General features: G+C 36.2%; 1 protein-coding gene across 1 annotated transcript; it reads left to right on the top strand.

Annotated features, from left to right (window-relative positions):
- The first annotated feature begins 257 nt into the window (after window positions 1–257).
- LOC133875419 (uncharacterized) lies at window positions 258–4,501 on the top strand. Its single transcript, XM_062313552.1, has 3 exons — window positions 258–998; window positions 2,038–2,188; window positions 2,913–4,501. The coding sequence occupies exons 2-3, from the start codon at window positions 2,044–2,046 to the stop codon at window positions 4,331–4,333; spliced, it is 1,566 nt and encodes a 521-aa protein (XP_062169536.1). The 5' UTR covers window positions 258–998; window positions 2,038–2,043; the 3' UTR covers window positions 4,334–4,501.
- The last annotated feature ends 12,506 nt before the right edge of the window (window positions 4,502–17,007 follow it).

Genomic DNA, 17,007 nt, shown 5'->3' with positions numbered 1-17,007 from the left:
TTTTTTCTTTAGATGTATATGAACCATTGAAAATTACAAAAGATCTTTTATAATATTTTTTTTTAAAAAAAAACCTAGGGGCTAGGCCAAATCTATGGGCTAGGCCTGTTCAAGGTAAAAAAAAAAATCAAAAACTTCAACTAAGTTGTCCTTTCCTCAGTTTTGCCATTCACATGCCACGTGTCATCCTTTCCTTCTCTGCGATAGAATCTTAAAATCCAACATCCAACCTCGTGCCAATATAAACCTTGTATCTACGTCCCTCTAATCCCATACAAGGAGGGGCATTCCCCGTAATTAGATTTAGATACGCGTCCCTTTTTGGTATTTCGCATCCTTGGACAACCCTTTAATAAAAACAACCTAACCCTAAATTTGCCCCTTTTCGTTAATCGCCGCCACTTTTCGATCTAGATCCTTTCTCGTCCAAATTCGACCTCAATTTTCCTTCTAAATCATAGATTCAAGGTTTGATTTGATCGCTCGTCGCTCTCCTCTACCGATCGATCCCAACTTTAACCCTATCCGTGATTTCCATCTAATTCTAGGGTTAGGGTTTCAGAAATTTTTCGATCCTCGTCTTTGATCTCAGATCCGTGAAACCGTTCTGTGGATTAGTGATTTTGGTTCTTGATCTTGTTTTCCTTGCTTCAATCTTTTCCGATTTGTAAACTATTACTATCTTTTTGGGGTTTCGGAGTTTGATTCATTGAAGGGTTGTTTGATTCTTAGATCATTCAGGGTTTTGAGGTGTTTTAGCTGCGAGTCGTTGTATATGTTTATGGGTCAGGTTCAATTTTTGGAATTTCGTTGAATATTATAAGATCTAAGGTTAGGGCTTGGAGAAAATTAGGGCTTTTCTTTATTTCGTTGAATTAGGCTCTGGGAAAGTGAAATTGTTCGATTCTTGTCGAAATATTCCTTGATTCCTTGTAAGTTTGAGTAGAATTTCCCAATTCGACGATCTGATATATCATTTGGCGAAGACTTCTTTTGAGGTATAAACCAGTCCTTTTGTTAATGATTATGAAATTTTGCGTTTCATTGTAGTTAACATAAAAGATTATCTGTTGTAATTTTTGGCATCTTTTTTATGGTGCTCTGGGCTCATTATTAATATTATTTTTGTTTTCTTAGGGTTTTTTATTTTTAATTTTTTTTTTTGAATTAGGATTGTAGCTATTTTTACCAAATAGCCCTTTATTAGAGTTGGTCCGCCCTTTATGAAAGGGTTGCCCAAATCACTGGCCCCACCTATTTTTTTTTTTAATAATTATTTTAGCCATCAATGCTCATAAAAATAATAAGTTTTTTCATAAGATAAAGAATAATAAGTTGATTAATACAATTCTTGATAATGTAAATAGCGCGCTACTTCTTATGGTGGCGGTGTTAATATGTAGACGCTTTATGTGTGCGTTATGATGGCTAATATAATTCCATGCATGTCTGAGAAAAGGATATTTGACAATAGAGTCTATCTGATAAAAGGTACAGAAACAGAATTAAACACATTTAGTTTCAGAGAGTTCTTAGGATGACTTTGCTTCATATGAAAGCTCATACTAATTGAAAGAATGAGTCAAATTGTAATTGGGTTAGGATTACTCCTGACTTTTGTTGGAATGCTTTGAATGAGGCTCTAGTTTATAATAACTTCCATGTGAATGATACTGTAAAGACTTATTTGGATGATTATATATGTTTGAATTTTGATTAAGAAAGCAGTGAATGGTGGTATAACTACTGTAACTACTCCTGTACGGACAGATGTTTTAGGATGTTATGGACTGAGAGCTGTCTGAAGTAAACAGCAAACATTATTGGTTTATACTCTTGCAACACGTTTAGGAATGAATTATGGAAAAAGTCTTGGTCTGATTTCTTTTCTCTTTGTACGTTTTTGTTGCAAAAAGCTATTAATGACCTGTTTTTTGGTCAATTTTCCTTTAGTGTTACAACTTAATGTAAAATGATACTATTAACTCTTCTTTTTTTCCCCGTTTTGCATTAACTTCTTTCAACTCTATTCTGCAGTATAAAATGGTTCAGAAAAGGCGCTATGATGATGATGAGGTGCTTGAGGTTTCTTCCAAGCTTCCAAGACAATTGGGACACAGTAATCAGCTAGTTTCATTTTCGGAATCTGTTTTTCCTGAAGATTCTCCGCAGTTCCCTCACAAATTAGGTGAGACATTTAGTCTCCATTAATATGTGGAATGCTGAATGTGGGTTTCCTTTGTGTGTAAGGTCTCTTACTAGTGTTAGACGTGATGTAAAGTTGGTGCTTGTAGCCTTGGACACCTTGTCAACCAAAAAAAAATTTGCTATGATGTGAAGTGCAAAAAGGGAATACTAGCTGAGCTGTTGTATACCCACCAGATGTGTGCTACTTCTTGTGTATCCCATTCCAAGTTTTGCCTGGTTGTGTAATTTTACTCATCCGATCTCCTCTGAACCACATGCAAATAAAAATTACTTATTCTAGCCATCTAGAAGGTTTCAATGATTCATTTGTAGCAGCATTTTAGTAGAGTTTTAACTCTTTTTAGTGGTCCACCGTTGTTGAATAACAGAATTTTGCCTCTTAACCAATTCATTTGTTCTAGTTTTAATGATTTTTATTTATTTATTTATTTATAGACAAGCATTTGTTTATGCCTGGTTAGAAACTTCGGTGCTTCAGTTTAAAAATTGCTCTAAAGCAATTCTGCATGTGTTTCATTAGTTTTACCTGTAGGAAGATAGTGTTTATATGAATTCCCAGGATCATTAAATGGTATTGTTTTACTATCCTGTTTCCCGGGTCGTCTTTATCACTAAGTGATTGGATGCAAAGACAAGTTGATTGGATGATATCCTTTTGTAACCTTTCAACAAACACTCACCGAGTTCTAATGTGTAATTGGTAGAGGGTGGATTTCGGAAAGGTAATGCTGAAGTTGATGAGAAGCTCTCAAATGACATATTTACTGAACTTCCAAGAAGTGCTGAGGACACTGAAGCCAGTGTTCCTGGATGCATTTCCATCTCCTCTTGGGCCACCAGCAGTACAAGTGAAGAAGATTTCTGGTTGGGGGCACCAGTTCATGGATCTTGTTTCCCAGACTATTTTCACTCTGAGCGTCCAACAAGGACATTATCTCACTGCAAGGATATCTATTCCATACTGTTAGATGGTTCTCCACGAAAATTTGTTCCTATTGGACCCAATTATCAAGCTGATATTCCAGCATGTGGTTCACAGGGTACCAAGAATGCTTCAAACCATTTAGATTCATCTGAAGCAATTTCCCACTCCAACCCCATCGTTGGGGATGAAGATGAGAAGAGACTGATGGGGACCTGTGTCATTCCAATGCCTGATTTGGAATTGTCTTCATGCAATGGTGTCAAAGTTGGAAATGGTAGAATTGATTGCAGCTGTGAGGATGGGGGTTCTGTTAGATGTGTCAGACAACACATTATGGAAGCAAGGGAGAAACTTTTGAAGAACATTGGGCTAGAAAGATTTGTGGAGCTGGGGTTTTATGACATGGGAGAGCATGTGGCTCAGAAATGGAATGAAGAGGAGGAACATTTGTTTAATGAAATTGTCTTCTCGAATCCAGCGTCGTTGGGCAAGAATTTCTGGAAAAATCTCTCTATTGTCTTCCCCTCCCGAACCAAAATGGAGATTGTCAGCTACTACTTCAATGTCTTTATGTTTCGGAGGAGGGCCGAGCAGAACAGATGTGTCCCAATGAACATAGACAGTGACAATGATGAATGGCAGGGGAGTGATGATTATGGTGACAATGAACTTGGAATGACAGAAGAAGATGAGGACTCTGTTGTTGAGTCTCCTTTATATCACGATGATCCAGGTTTTGATCGGAGCAGGGAAGATGACTTGCAAGAGAATGATAAGGATGCTGCAGATGAAACTTGTGACAATAATGTAGATATTGCTAGTGGAGAGGGTGTCACCAACATTTCAGAAACAAGCCCTAAGAAGTTGCTTAACAACTGTGGTTCCAGTCCCTCAATTCTGCTCCAGTATAAAACTCCTTGGGATGAAAGGGGAGATGGGGAAGTCCAAGATGATTTGCGCACTTCCTCGGATACGGGGGTTGCCTCACAAGCGACAGAGGTGAAGTCTGCAAATGGCAATCACTGGCCGAGTAGCATTAATGGATTAAGCAGTGGGGTTGGCCATGAATATATGGTGGAGCCTTGCGATTCTAAAGTTTGGGATGCCAGGTTTATGCCTTGCCCCAAGAACAAAGTTGACTTATTGCCAACTTGCAGCATGATTGAAGAGATTTTTGGAGATGGTCAAAGCTTGAGCTAGTTTTGCCAATCCGTGCCCCAGATGTAGTTTTCAGAAGCACTTGGCATCTGAGGCTTTCATGTGGAGACCATCCCACGAAGTTTTATGTCATAGATGGGGAGAGTCTAAGTTTTTTCCTTTGTACATTTGCCTTCATTGTAATATAGTGTTTTAAAAGGCGATTGGTTACATGTGCTTAGGTCTCCTCATTTTTTTTTTCTTTTCTGAATATTATCTCCATATTCTTGTAATTTAAAAATTGTCTAAAAGAAATCCACAATGATTATATTTGTAAAGGGGTATCACCCTTGGAAGGGGTAGATGGTTAGGGATACACAATGTTGAATTACCTTTCTAATGATAGGATTTATTACACAAACATTCCTATTCATTTATTTGTAACGTTTAACCTAATGCACAGTTTGGTGACAAAGTAGAAAAGAGAAGATAACCTGCATGAAATTTATTCCCCATTTTATCATATTCCAACTTTCTTTTTCATTAATTGATGTAAATATTGGTCAGTGTATCATATTTTTTTTTATTCAAGTCAAATGGAATCTCTATCAATCTATTATAGCATTGAATATGTGGGATATTCACTATATCATTCTCTCCAATAATGCAATGGTAGGTTCTATTCATTGGACAGCTAACCATTTAAACGGGCATATGGGTTCAACTTGGATTAAGATCTTCTATAATTATTTGTCAAAATTTGTGAGATTTTGGACAAGTGATTGTGAGAGACTAATTATGGGATCCACTTGACCAAATAAAAATTGGGTTGCTCAATCACTTCTTTGATCAGGTGGGTTCCATAAGTGATCTTTCACGATCATCTGCCCGAATTCTCTCAAACTTGAGCAAATAATTGTAGAGGATCCTGATCCATTGGACTAACATTTTCCCAGGTTATTAGTCTCTTGTTTTCTTCCGGAAAAGTCATCAATTTCTTCATAAAATTAACTCCCTTCATTACATAAGCATCAATTGCCTGAAAAAAAAAAAAAAAAAAAAAAAAAAAAAAAAAAAAAAAAAAAAAAAAAAAAAAAAAAAAAAAAAAAAAAAAAAAAAAAAAAAAAAAAATTGATAAACAAGTAAAGGATTACAAGGAATTGCTTCTTGAGGTTGAGAATCTGAAGTAGTTTGATTTTTGTTGTGAAGGCTCTCCATGAACTAGCATATTCAGCCAATTGATGAAAATCAAATTTTATCAAATCAAGTTTTTAAACATTGGGAAAATTATATTTGGGATAACTTCAATTTACCCCCATGAAGTTGTCACCAATTTGCAATTCTACCACCAATGTTTCAATTTTGTTAATTGCACCCCATTAAGTTTCAAAAATTTTCAATTAAGGGAATCCGTCCAAATCGACTGTCTGAATTAACGAAATTTGCCTCACGTGCCTGTTGGTGATGTAAACGAACGAGAATGCCCTTACTTCTCAACAGATGAAGAAAAGCCGTGCATGTGTGTGTCTTTTACACTTGTATGAAAAAAGATAAACAGAAGCCATCATTTTTAAAAGAACGAAAAGCACAGACCCGTTCGTCGTCTTCTTTAGGTTTTATACACACCCCGTCCGTGTTCCTTTCGGCCTTCGTGATTTCGCCTTCCTGTGTGGGTTTTCTTCAACTAACAAAACGATAATCGACATTGTTGGTGAAAGTTTCGTGATTAAAGGTATGTTGAAAAGACTCCTCTTTTCAAATTAGGGTTTTGTGCAATTTGAGATTCCGTCGTATTTTGTTATGGAATATGAAATTCCTTTTGAAGTTAGTTTATTATACCTTTCTTTTAGCTGCAGATTTTGCTTTCAATGATTGGGTGTGTCTTTTTCAAGTTCGAAAGTTGGTTTCACTTATTGGGTCCGTGGGTCCGTGTGTTTTGTTTAGGGTCTATATAGTTACTGATTTCTGTGGTGTTGGGTCCATGTGCTTTGCCTTTACTGGGTCTGTGTGTTTGGTTTTTGTTAGACATGTGCTGCTTTGTGTTTTGCTTTGGTTGGTGACATGTGGGTGTAAAAATCGTAGGTAGGTGGTCCCCATAGGATTTTATATGCATATATATATATTGGTTGATGTTATCAAGACTCCTGTTTTAGAATTTTGTTTTGGCTGCTTCAAAATTAAAGTGCTTTGTGTTTTGTTGGTTGGTGACATGTGGGTGTAAAAACCTTAGGTAGTCCCTAAAGGATTTGATATGCATATATATTGGTTGATGTTATCAAGACTCTTCCCTTTTATTTAATTCCACTACATATGTGACTTGTTGTGTTTTATATCATTGACCTCATAGGATGGGAAGTAGCGAACTGGTTGTTGAGGTTCATTATGGGGGTAGGTTCGACCGGAGGTTTGGTTGTGTGTATGTAGGTGGTGAAGTTGAAGTGCATCACGAGAAGGTTGACCTTGATAAATTATCATATTTTGAAATTGAAGGTATATGTAAGAAATATGGGTATAAGTCTGGGGATTTAATGTATTTTAAAGATCCTGGGAAGAGTCTTGTTGTTGGCTTGTATTTAATTACTTCAGACCATGATGTGCTTTCACTGTTTGCTTGCCATACTGGTGTGCATGTAATATTGGAATTATACATTGTGTCTTTTGGGAATGAAGGGGGTGATGAAGAGGATGGTGAAGAGGATGATGAATACAGAGGGAGGGTTAATTTTGATGATCCTTGGTGGGCAGATAAGCTAAGTGATGATGAAGAGTTATTTGATGTTGATGTTGGTGCGGGTGCTGGATCCTCTAATGTACAACCTGATAATCCTAGGATTGAGAGTAGTGAAGAGAGTAGTAAAGAGGGTAGTGATAATGATAGTGAAGATGATGGGGACCACACTGAAGCTGGCCAAATGACACAACAAGATGTTGATGAAGATGATGATGATGATGATGATGACTATAACTCTGATATGGGTAGAAGTGACATTCTTGTCTCACTAGTACCTAGTGCTGAAGAATGTGAAATAACCTCTGCTCCAGGGTCTGAGTTCCATTTAGTTGACATGGGAGATCCGGTTTTGGGACTAGAGATGAAATTCCAGAGATACGGACATTCAGGGAGGCTGTTAGGACGTTCAATCTTAAAAGGGGGAAGGACATCACATTTATAAGGAATGAGAGACAAAAGTGTATAGTTGTGTGTAAGGAACCAAATTGTAATTATAGAGTATATGCCAGAAAGCTGCCTGATGAAGAGACATTTCAGATAAGGTCTATGCAAAGTGAACATTTGTGTTGCAGGCAATTTAAGAACTCAATTGTGACATCAACCTGGATTGCTGACAAACTCATAGACAAGTTTAGAGTTCAGCCCAACATGCCTTTGGGTGCGATTCAGAATGAAGTGAAAGAAAGGTGGAGGGTGGATGTAAATCCAAGAATGATGTATAGGGCAAGAACAAAGGCTAATAGAAAGATTTTTGGAAAGCATGAGCTTCAATACGTGAAGTTGTGGGACTATTGTGAGACATTGAGATCAACCAACCCGGAAAGTTGTGTTGTGATGAAAGTGGATAGGCCAGTGCTTGAGGTCAATCCAAAGTTTATAAGAATGTATTGTTCCCTGACTGCCATGAAGAAAGGCTTTCTTGAAGGATGTAGACCTGTTACAGGGTGGATGGGTGATTCCTTAAAGGACCATTTAAGGGGCAACTCCTAGCTGTTGTTGGACGAGATGGCAATGATAATATGTATTCAATTGCCTATGCTGTAGTCGAAGCTGAGACCAAGGACAGCTGGATATGGTTTTTGGAAACCCTAGTGTCCGATCTTAGACACCATGAGCGGCATAGCAGGCCAACATTTATTTTAGATCGACAGAAAGTAAGTTATGGTACATGATTACACTTCATTTATTTTTTATTTTCAATGTTGTACAATCTTAATGTAATATATTGTTATAATTTTTGTAGGGGCTAATGCTAGCATTTGAGGAGGTCATTCCAAATGTAGACCACAAGATTTGTGTCAGGCACTTGTATGCCAACTTCAAGGATATCGGGGGGCATCGAGGTGTGGCCTTGAAGGAGAAGTTATGGGCTGCATCTTCTGCATACACTGAAGGGGTGGTGCTAGTCTAAAGGTACTAGCATTGTTATTATCATTGATTTATGTGGTGTTTTTTTTTTGTTGGTTTTTTCCCTTGTTAATGTGCTACATAAATGCTATTGAGTTTTGTTATTGGTCTTATTATCCTTCTTGTTATTGTGACATCTTTTGCTATTTACTCTGTGCAGACACAAAGTACTAGCTCCAGCATGCGTACACATCCCAAAACCAAAGGTGGTGCTAGTCTAAAGGTACTAACATTGTCATTATTATTGATTTATGTGGTGTTTTTTTTTTTTGGTTGGTTTTTTCCCTTGTATATTGTGCTTACATAAATGCTATTGTGTTTTGTTATTGGTGTAAGGGTGCAATTCGTTCCAGGACTCGACAGTCCGAAAGGGTCAAGAATATTTTTAGGACTAGTGCATCCAAACCCAACATACATATTGATCTAACTGAGAGTGGGTCAGATGGTGGGGTAGCAACAATAGGAGGTGTAGCAACCCGAGGTTGACATGCAGTCAAAGGTGGGGCAGCAACAAGAGGAGGTGCATCAACCCGAGGTGGACATGCAGTCAGAGGTGGTGGAACCAGTGGGGCAGCATCAAGAGGTGGTGCAAATCCAGCAGCTGATACGGCAACCAAAGGCAAACATGTAGTTGTAACTGTTGAAAAAGCAATTGAAATTGCTGAAGGGAAGAGGAAGAGAAGGAAGCTAGATTGGAAGATATAATTTCGTAGACAGTCCTTTGAAAGTTTTTTTTGTGGACAACACTTTAAATGTTTGTCATGTATTTGATACACATCTACTGTGCAATTGGTCTTTTGTTTAATGCACATGTCATGTAGTTGAATTTGGTGTAGTTTTTGTTGGTCTTTTGTTTAACAAACATGTCAGGTAGTTGAATTTGTTTTTGCACTTTAAATGTAATTGGAATGTCGGTCTTTTGACATGCAGATGCAGTTCGTGAGAGTTGAAATGATTGGTGGTGTATGTTTTTGTTATGTTTTATGTTGGTGCAATGCATGTGTTGGTGCATGCAATTTTATTTTGTTATCTCTAAATAAATTGGTCTCTCATGGCATTGGATTATATATATAGGCCGGGGCAGCATGGTTTGTCTTCTGCACATCACAAAACAACTACAGTTTACATACATCACACATCATAAAACAACTTGACACATCACTTCAAAAATTTGTGAGTGTTTGATACCACAACATGTTCCAACTTAATACACCACAACACAAAACAACTTTCAACAAAAAACATGCACTGATCCACGCTTGCATCCATCATGGCAACCTCAAACGACCAATTGTACTACCCTGCTGGTTTTGGGCTGCATATCCGAAGAAAAAGCACAGTGCAAACATAATCCATGAACACACAAGCATTATACGGTAATTCTTCTTCATTGCTCCATGTTTGATATCCAAAATTTCGATTTCTTTATGATATTGAAGATTTTCGGTCTTCACAACCTCAACTTCTTTCTCCATTTCTGCCTTCACCTTCCCAACTTCTACTTCAACCATGCCTTCACATCGTTTAGCTTCTGCCACCAAACCTTCATGCCACTCAAACAATCGATCGACAACTCTCTTACCATGTTCACACATTTTGGGATCAACCCATTCAAAGAAACCACAATTCCTATTAATCTGCCAAAAAACAACACAAATCAAATTTCAAAAGTTGACATACTAGGTCCATTTACATATCAAGTTTCAATATTTCAGCACAAGTGAAACCGAATTGGGATGACAAAGCCAATACTATTGCAATATGAAAAACTCAAATCACATTCTTTAATTATTTCTACAGACACTTTAATAATTTCAGCAGAGACGAAACCCTAAAATTTTGAAAATTGTAACAAAATCCGAAGTGATTAACTCAGTTTTATAAACCCTAAACAAAATCATACTATAAGCTTGGAAAAAACACACAAAAAACCCTACAATTTTTTGATCACCCAAATGTATAATGAAACCCTAAAATTGAAGAGAATAATTAGCACTTGCCTTCCAATTTTCACAACCCATGAACCTTCTTCCGTAATTTTTTCTGGTGTGTGCCATTTGCACGTTCAGAGGCCGCTCGCAGTAGCATATTCGTTGCCGTGAAAACAATGCAACAGTCTGGGTGGACTCCGAGCTTGCATCTATCCTCTCCCTCTCCTTCGAATCCCCATTGGAGTTGGCTGTTGGGTCGCCGGACGAACCCTGCTTCGAGCCATTCATCGTCTCCTTCAACTAGCTGTGGGAGAAACCCTACCCTTTTCCTCGATTTTTTCCCTTCTTCTTTTCTCTTCTCTACTCTCTTAATCTCTCATGAAATCTAAACCAGTATGAAATAAGGGCACGACCGGGGTTGGGTTTCGGGGTTGGGTTTCTGTAGGTATTTGAGAAAAAAGAAAGGCTAAAAAAAGAGGGCATTCTCGTCCGTTTACATCCCCAACAGGCACGTGAGGCAAATTTCGTTAATTCAGACGGTCGATTTGGACAGATTCCCTTAATTGAAAATTTTTGAAACTTAATGGGGTGCAATTAACAAAATTGAAACATTGGTGGTAGAATTGCAAATTGGTGACAACTTCATGGGGGTAAATTGAAGTTATCCCTTTATATTTTGTTCTTTGAATTACCGCAATTTGCTATTTTGGATTGAACTTAAAATTGAATCGAAGCCATATAGAGTGCTTGCAAAATGAATGCAAACACCCAAGCTTTATTAAAACACCTAATCATCCCTAATTTTTGAAAATGAAGTAAGTTACCATCTCTATTTTTTCAATATATAAAACAACTTTATTAGATAAAAGAGGAAGCTCAAATATACAGCAAGTATATTGGAACAACTCCTAAGAGCATTAGTAGCAGATGCCCTATAAGTGGTTCTATTCTCTAAAATAAAGAAAATTTGAAAAAAAGTTACAAAAAAACAAGCTACAGCAGTTGCCCTATTTTAGGGCTCCATGCTTGAGTAGCTACAGTGCTACCCAATAGATTATTTTAATAATAATAAAAAAATTTCTCTCTCCTCTCTCTTTCTGTAATAACCCCAACCCCCTTTCGAGGGTAGAATAGTCTTTACCACCTATGAGAATGGATAACTATACGGGATTAATAAACACCTGATTTTACATATGAATTTTTATTTCTTGATATTAAATAACCACTCCTATATTTTATTAAAACACCTACTTTTAAATTTAATAAATTTATATCAATTTAAGTTCCACTTTTATATTTTATATTTATGTTAAAATATGAGGATCAGATTTTATATTAAAAATATTAGATATCTGATTTATTATTATTAAAATACTTATTTTAGTATATATAAAACCCTAGTAGCCAAAGAATAAAACCATACTCCTATAAATAAATATTTTAGCCGTCGCTCTCTTCTCTCGTCTCAGAAGAGTTTTCAAGCCTCCTCTCCCTTGCACAGTCCTCCTCTCCCTTGCACAGTTTTCGACTCTGTGGACAAGGTACCATCTTACCTCCTATTTCTTCTCCTTAGTTCTCTTTTTCTGGTGAAACCGTAGCATTCATTTGTTGATATAACCATTGTTTATTGTATTTTGTCTAGTTGTTTATCATGTCAGCATAACAATCAAGTAAAAGGTTTGCTACTTTTTCTTTTAGACTCCTTCCTCTCAAAACGTGTGCCTCATGTTCAATATATATATATATATATATATATATATATATATATATATTTTTTTTTTTTCTTTCTTCTCTTTTCTAACCATGAGATGTAGCATCAATTGTCCTTTTTCTCTCTCCTTTGTCTTTCTCCAAATACCAACGTCACATGCCTTATTGTATTGTCTTCCTTTTCTTTTGTTTTTTTTTTTTTCCCTATTCTTTTCTTTTTCTAATACCACCGAGAGGTATATAGATATATATATATGTATATATATTTTTTTTCTTCTTTTTGTCTTGGCCGAACTCAATTCAGAATTGTTGGATTATGAAATCCTCTCACTTTTCAATTCAGCCAGGCTATTTTGGGGAAATGATAAATTGTTGTTTATTTTGTTTTGTTTCTTTTCTTTTTACTTTTATGTACAGATTTGGGTTTGCCCTAAATTCTTCCACAAAAAGATATATAATCCTAAAAATTCTATTTTTGGTACAAAGTAGTTTAATGTAAACATTCAAACCTTCTTGTAAATTCCTCAAAAAAAATCATGGATCATTTTTATAAATTACTTTATTTAAGGGTATAGTTTGTGATATCGGAATTTATTAAACTCTATAATTATAAAATAAAATATTTCTGATGACAATTACCTTTATGGAGTCGTAATTCTAATGTCAATAAAAGAAAACGTATTATTACTTATTTAATGATTTAATTATTATTCGAATAATTAATGTTGTTAAACATACCTAGAGAATCCATTCTCAGTAGGTTAGCAAGACGGATCTTAGTGGTGTTAGTGTGTAGTTTAGTGATTAGCACGAGGTTTTGATCTATTTAAACTTGTACCAGGTGACTAGTTAGCAGTCGAGATAGTCCAGCGACTTATTGCAATTAGAGAGGTAAGGGATCCTCTACCCCTTATCAAATTGTTTTATGTGTTATTACTTTATCATTTTATTAGCATATTTGAAATTAATTGTTCTTGTTCCATATTTCAAATTATATTGATGTATGAATGACTGTTTTAAAAATAGTTTTGAGATAAAAGTTGTCGGTATAAATGTTATTCTTGAAATCAAAGTTTTAAGAGAAGCTTTGGTTATAAAGAATTTTCTAATTATTAGTAAATTGCTTAGTTAGTTCCCGAGACGGGAAATTACAGTTTTTTTTTTTTTAAATTAATGAGAAAAGGAGAGCAAAAACCCTCCCCACACGTTGCCTCCAGAGTTATCAAAGGAATAAGAATAATTTATGAGAATGAGATTTTTACAAATGAGGCACGTGTGTGGAGAAGATTATTATTTTGGCCTCAGAGATATTCACAGAAATTTACAGAGTTTAAGCTCGGTACCGTTGCTTGGATAGAAGTGCAACCACTCAAGGACTTAGAGAAAGCGGATCCATCCCTATGTCATGCTAAGTGCACTTCAATTAATTAGCTGACGGGGCAGGGCCTGTGGCCACAGTTTACCTGCCTGAGGTCGCAGTAGACCGCGCAATCCTAATACACAGGGCGTAATAGTGTACATGAGCCCTAAATATGAGAAATTTATTTATCAACCAATAATCTTATGTGTTAAGTAAAATGCCGAATTTTTATTTGTATTCTAGAAATTTAGATTTCAAGTGTATTTTAATAATTGTTTTAAAGAAAATGAAGTTAACTCAACCGTTTTATGGTTGAGGGTTACCTTACTGAGCATTTTTCGCTCACCCCTTATTTTGTTTTGTTTTCAGGATATGATCAGAGAGACCTAGGCGGCCGGGATGGGATCTAGGCTAGCAGTAGGATTTTTTTTTTTTTTTTTTTTTCCTGTTACCTTAATAAGTGCACTTGCACAATAAATCCAGTTCCTTTGCATTTCAATTATTGTATTAAAGATTATTACTCTTTTCGAAATAATCGTTTCCGCATTTATTAAAGCTCTGAGTTTTAAAATTATTATTATTCTCTTTATTTAATTTAGCATATTAGCTAGGTTACCTAGTAGACCTTATGAATCTTTGCAAATTGGTGTATGAAAATGGACGAACCTAACCCTTAGCGGTTTGGGGACGTTATACTTTTGGTCCTTCACGCGTCCTTTTCACTCCTCCTCCTTTCTTTCCATTCTCCTTCCTTTCCCAACCAGAACCAGTAGCTGAACCAACCTCCATTCTCCTTCCTTTCCCACCGTGAACTCTCCTCCTTCTTCGCCTCTGGCATTCTCTGGGGCTTCGGCGAACTCTCCCTCATCGATCTCTGCGCCACCAGTTGAAGCACCTGGACCGGCTGTGAACGGTGCCTTTTTGAACTGATTCGCTGTCGCCGGATCTCTGGCTGTTGCAGTACTCGCTGGAGAAGGGCCCGAACTGAATCTCTTGGCGGCCAGAAGAAGAGCATTCAGCAAAGCGTCCTTAGCTCCGAATTGCAAATAATGGCCTTTAGTTTGGATATGCAATGCCAAGAATAACTTGAAAAAATGAAGAAGCTTTGACAAAATTACAAACAATTCTTTGTGATTATGCGAACAATACGATTGTTCAATAGGCAAAAACTATTGTAGCACCTTTCGTTTGAGAATCTGGGCGAAGAAGAACTCGACCTCGAAGGAGAGGGAAGGGGAGGGAGAGGGGGAGGTGAGGATGGAGGTGGCCACCTCCCAAGCAGTGTCGGTTTGCTAGAACTGCACCGGCCATTGATAATGGTAAAAGATAAAAAAAATATTATTTTAATATATAGGGAAAGATAAAGAGAAGCTGTTGTGCGGTATTTTTTATAAGAAAAAAAAGGTGATTTGATTCCTTAAATTTTCTCTAAATTAGGAAAAATGGTAAGAAATGTGCTGCTGTAAGAAATTAACTCTCAAGGGCCATCAAAGTTAATTTTCAGCACTGGCATGACTGTTGTTTCAAATCTTTTTTTCAGTGACATAAAAGCACAAAAGATGGACCCTTGTAATTTTAAATTTTTACCGAAAAACCGCCGGCCAAGAACCACAAAAAGTGGTTCAAATTTGAGAAGGCTACGTGTGGTAATCATTCTCCCCTCCCCTTAATTTCACTTCTCCTAAAAATTATTTAATTTTAAAACATTCTATTTTTCTTAAAACCTTTTATATTGCTATGAATATATTTTTTTTTATTATTCAAATAAAATATCCACAACAAAACATTTTTTTTTTTTACTTTTCTATAGAAATTCTTTTTATTTTATATCATACCAATCACTTCTTACTACTACTCAAAAAAATTTACAACAAAGATCTTTACCAAACACACCCCATCAGCAGAAAGATCAGTGAAAAAAAAAAAAGTTATGCCAAAAAGTTTTAGGGAAAAGTCAAGTGCCACAATTTCACAGTGCGGCAGTGGCACCCATACTGAATTATGGCCTTGTTTGTTAAGTTACAGAATAGTACACAGTAATGCGTGTACTGTCCATGTACTTTTTTTATTTTATTTTATTTTATTTATATTTCTCAATACCAATCAATATCAAAACATTTAGGACTGTGCGTATCGGCCGCCTGCCGCCCACCGGCCGACCACCGGTCGTCACCGCGCCGACACCGCGCCGCCACCGACAACAAGCGGCCGGTAGGCGGTATAGATTTCGTTTGCCGACATCGGTTCGGTCGGCAGGCGAAATGATTTTCGCGTAGTCGGAACCCGAACCGACCCGAACCGACGGTCGTATTTCCTTTAAAAAAAATTATTAACAAAAACACATCGTTTTGTGTTTACAAGAAGTAGAAACAGATTGAGAGAGTATCCGCGTTCTTCGTTCTTCCATCCTATATATACATCCCTATGAAAAAACTCAAAACCTTAACCTAGCTTGAGGCTGAAAGGACATTGCTGTTGCCATCGTCAAACGACTCAAACTCTACAAGCTGCATTCTGAAACTCATTCTCCTCTTGCCGATCGAGCCGTGCAGTTTTTGAAGGGTAAACAAAACACTAAGTCACTAACAGCTAAAGGCTAAAGCTTCCAACTTGTTTAATGTTCTTTTATTTTATGCCTTGGCTTTTTCTTTTTCTTTTTGTAACTTTTAGTCTTTTACGCTTTATATCTTTTCTGTACATTCTTTATTTTTTTTTTTTGTTTGAAGTTTTATGACTTTAATATTTTATGCCTTATTGCCTTATGTCTTATCTTTTCTGTACGTTCTTTATTGGTTCTGACATCAATTCAAAAGTTTGAAAGTTAAAACCATTACCAAATTATCAGAAGAGAACAAGGTTTTAGGACAAATCAACACGGTTTTCCCACCTCTGCCGTACAATGAGAACACGGTTTCTCTAAATCAAACTAACATGCAGGTTATGGAGCAACGTGTTTCACAGTTTCAGTACGTTTTCACTTTGAATTTTCGCACGTCTACAGTACGTTTTCACTTTGTTTTTCCCAATTTTGAACAGTAACTCATGTGAATCCCTCTGAACCAAATCCTGCAACTTATTTTTTCTTCTCTTCGTGTGATGCGCCTGTTACCTTCCCGAGTAAACCCACTTTTTGGTTTTTTTTTTTTTTTTTTTTGTGGAATACCGAATACCTGGCGAATACACGAAGCAAAGTCAGAGAGAAAAAATTGTTTTTTACAGAATCGGTTCAGATTGACATGAATTACTGTTTATGATGGGAAAAAAATTCGATATTCACTGGGTGGAATGGCTTGCCAACCTAAAATTTATCTACATAGAATTTATATAAAATTTCTTAAATCGGTTTCTCTTAGAAAATAAGAATTTATAGTTAAAAACCATAATAATTAATTAGGAATAATATTAATTTTTAGGTTATGATTATTTGTTAGAAAAAAATTTCATTTTAATGACTCAAATCATGAAATCACCATAACGCATCATGTTTGTTTACTATAATAATTAATAAGGAATAATATTAATTTTTAGTTGTTAATCAATTACAGATGGATTCACCTCTAGGCACACATTCAGTGAATGGTACTTCTTGTCATATATC

The sequence above is a fragment of the Alnus glutinosa genome, chromosome 8 (assembly GCF_958979055.1).
Source record: "Alnus glutinosa chromosome 8, dhAlnGlut1.1, whole genome shotgun sequence".
In the NCBI taxonomy this organism is placed as follows: Eukaryota; Viridiplantae; Streptophyta; class Magnoliopsida; order Fagales; family Betulaceae; genus Alnus; species Alnus glutinosa.
Note: the sequence above shows the minus strand (reverse complement) of the source record. Positions and strands in the feature narration are given on the sequence as shown.

Excerpts from the sequence above, each read along its gene's own strand:
- LOC133875419 (XM_062313552.1), top strand. The coding sequence starts at position 2,044 with ATGGTTCAGAAAAGGCGCTATGATGATGATGAGGTGCTTGAGGTTTCT. Across the intron at positions 2,189-2,912 it reads GCAGTTCCCTCACAAATTAG|AGGGTGGATTTCGGAAAGGT; the intron begins GTGAGACATTTA and ends TGTAATTGGTAG.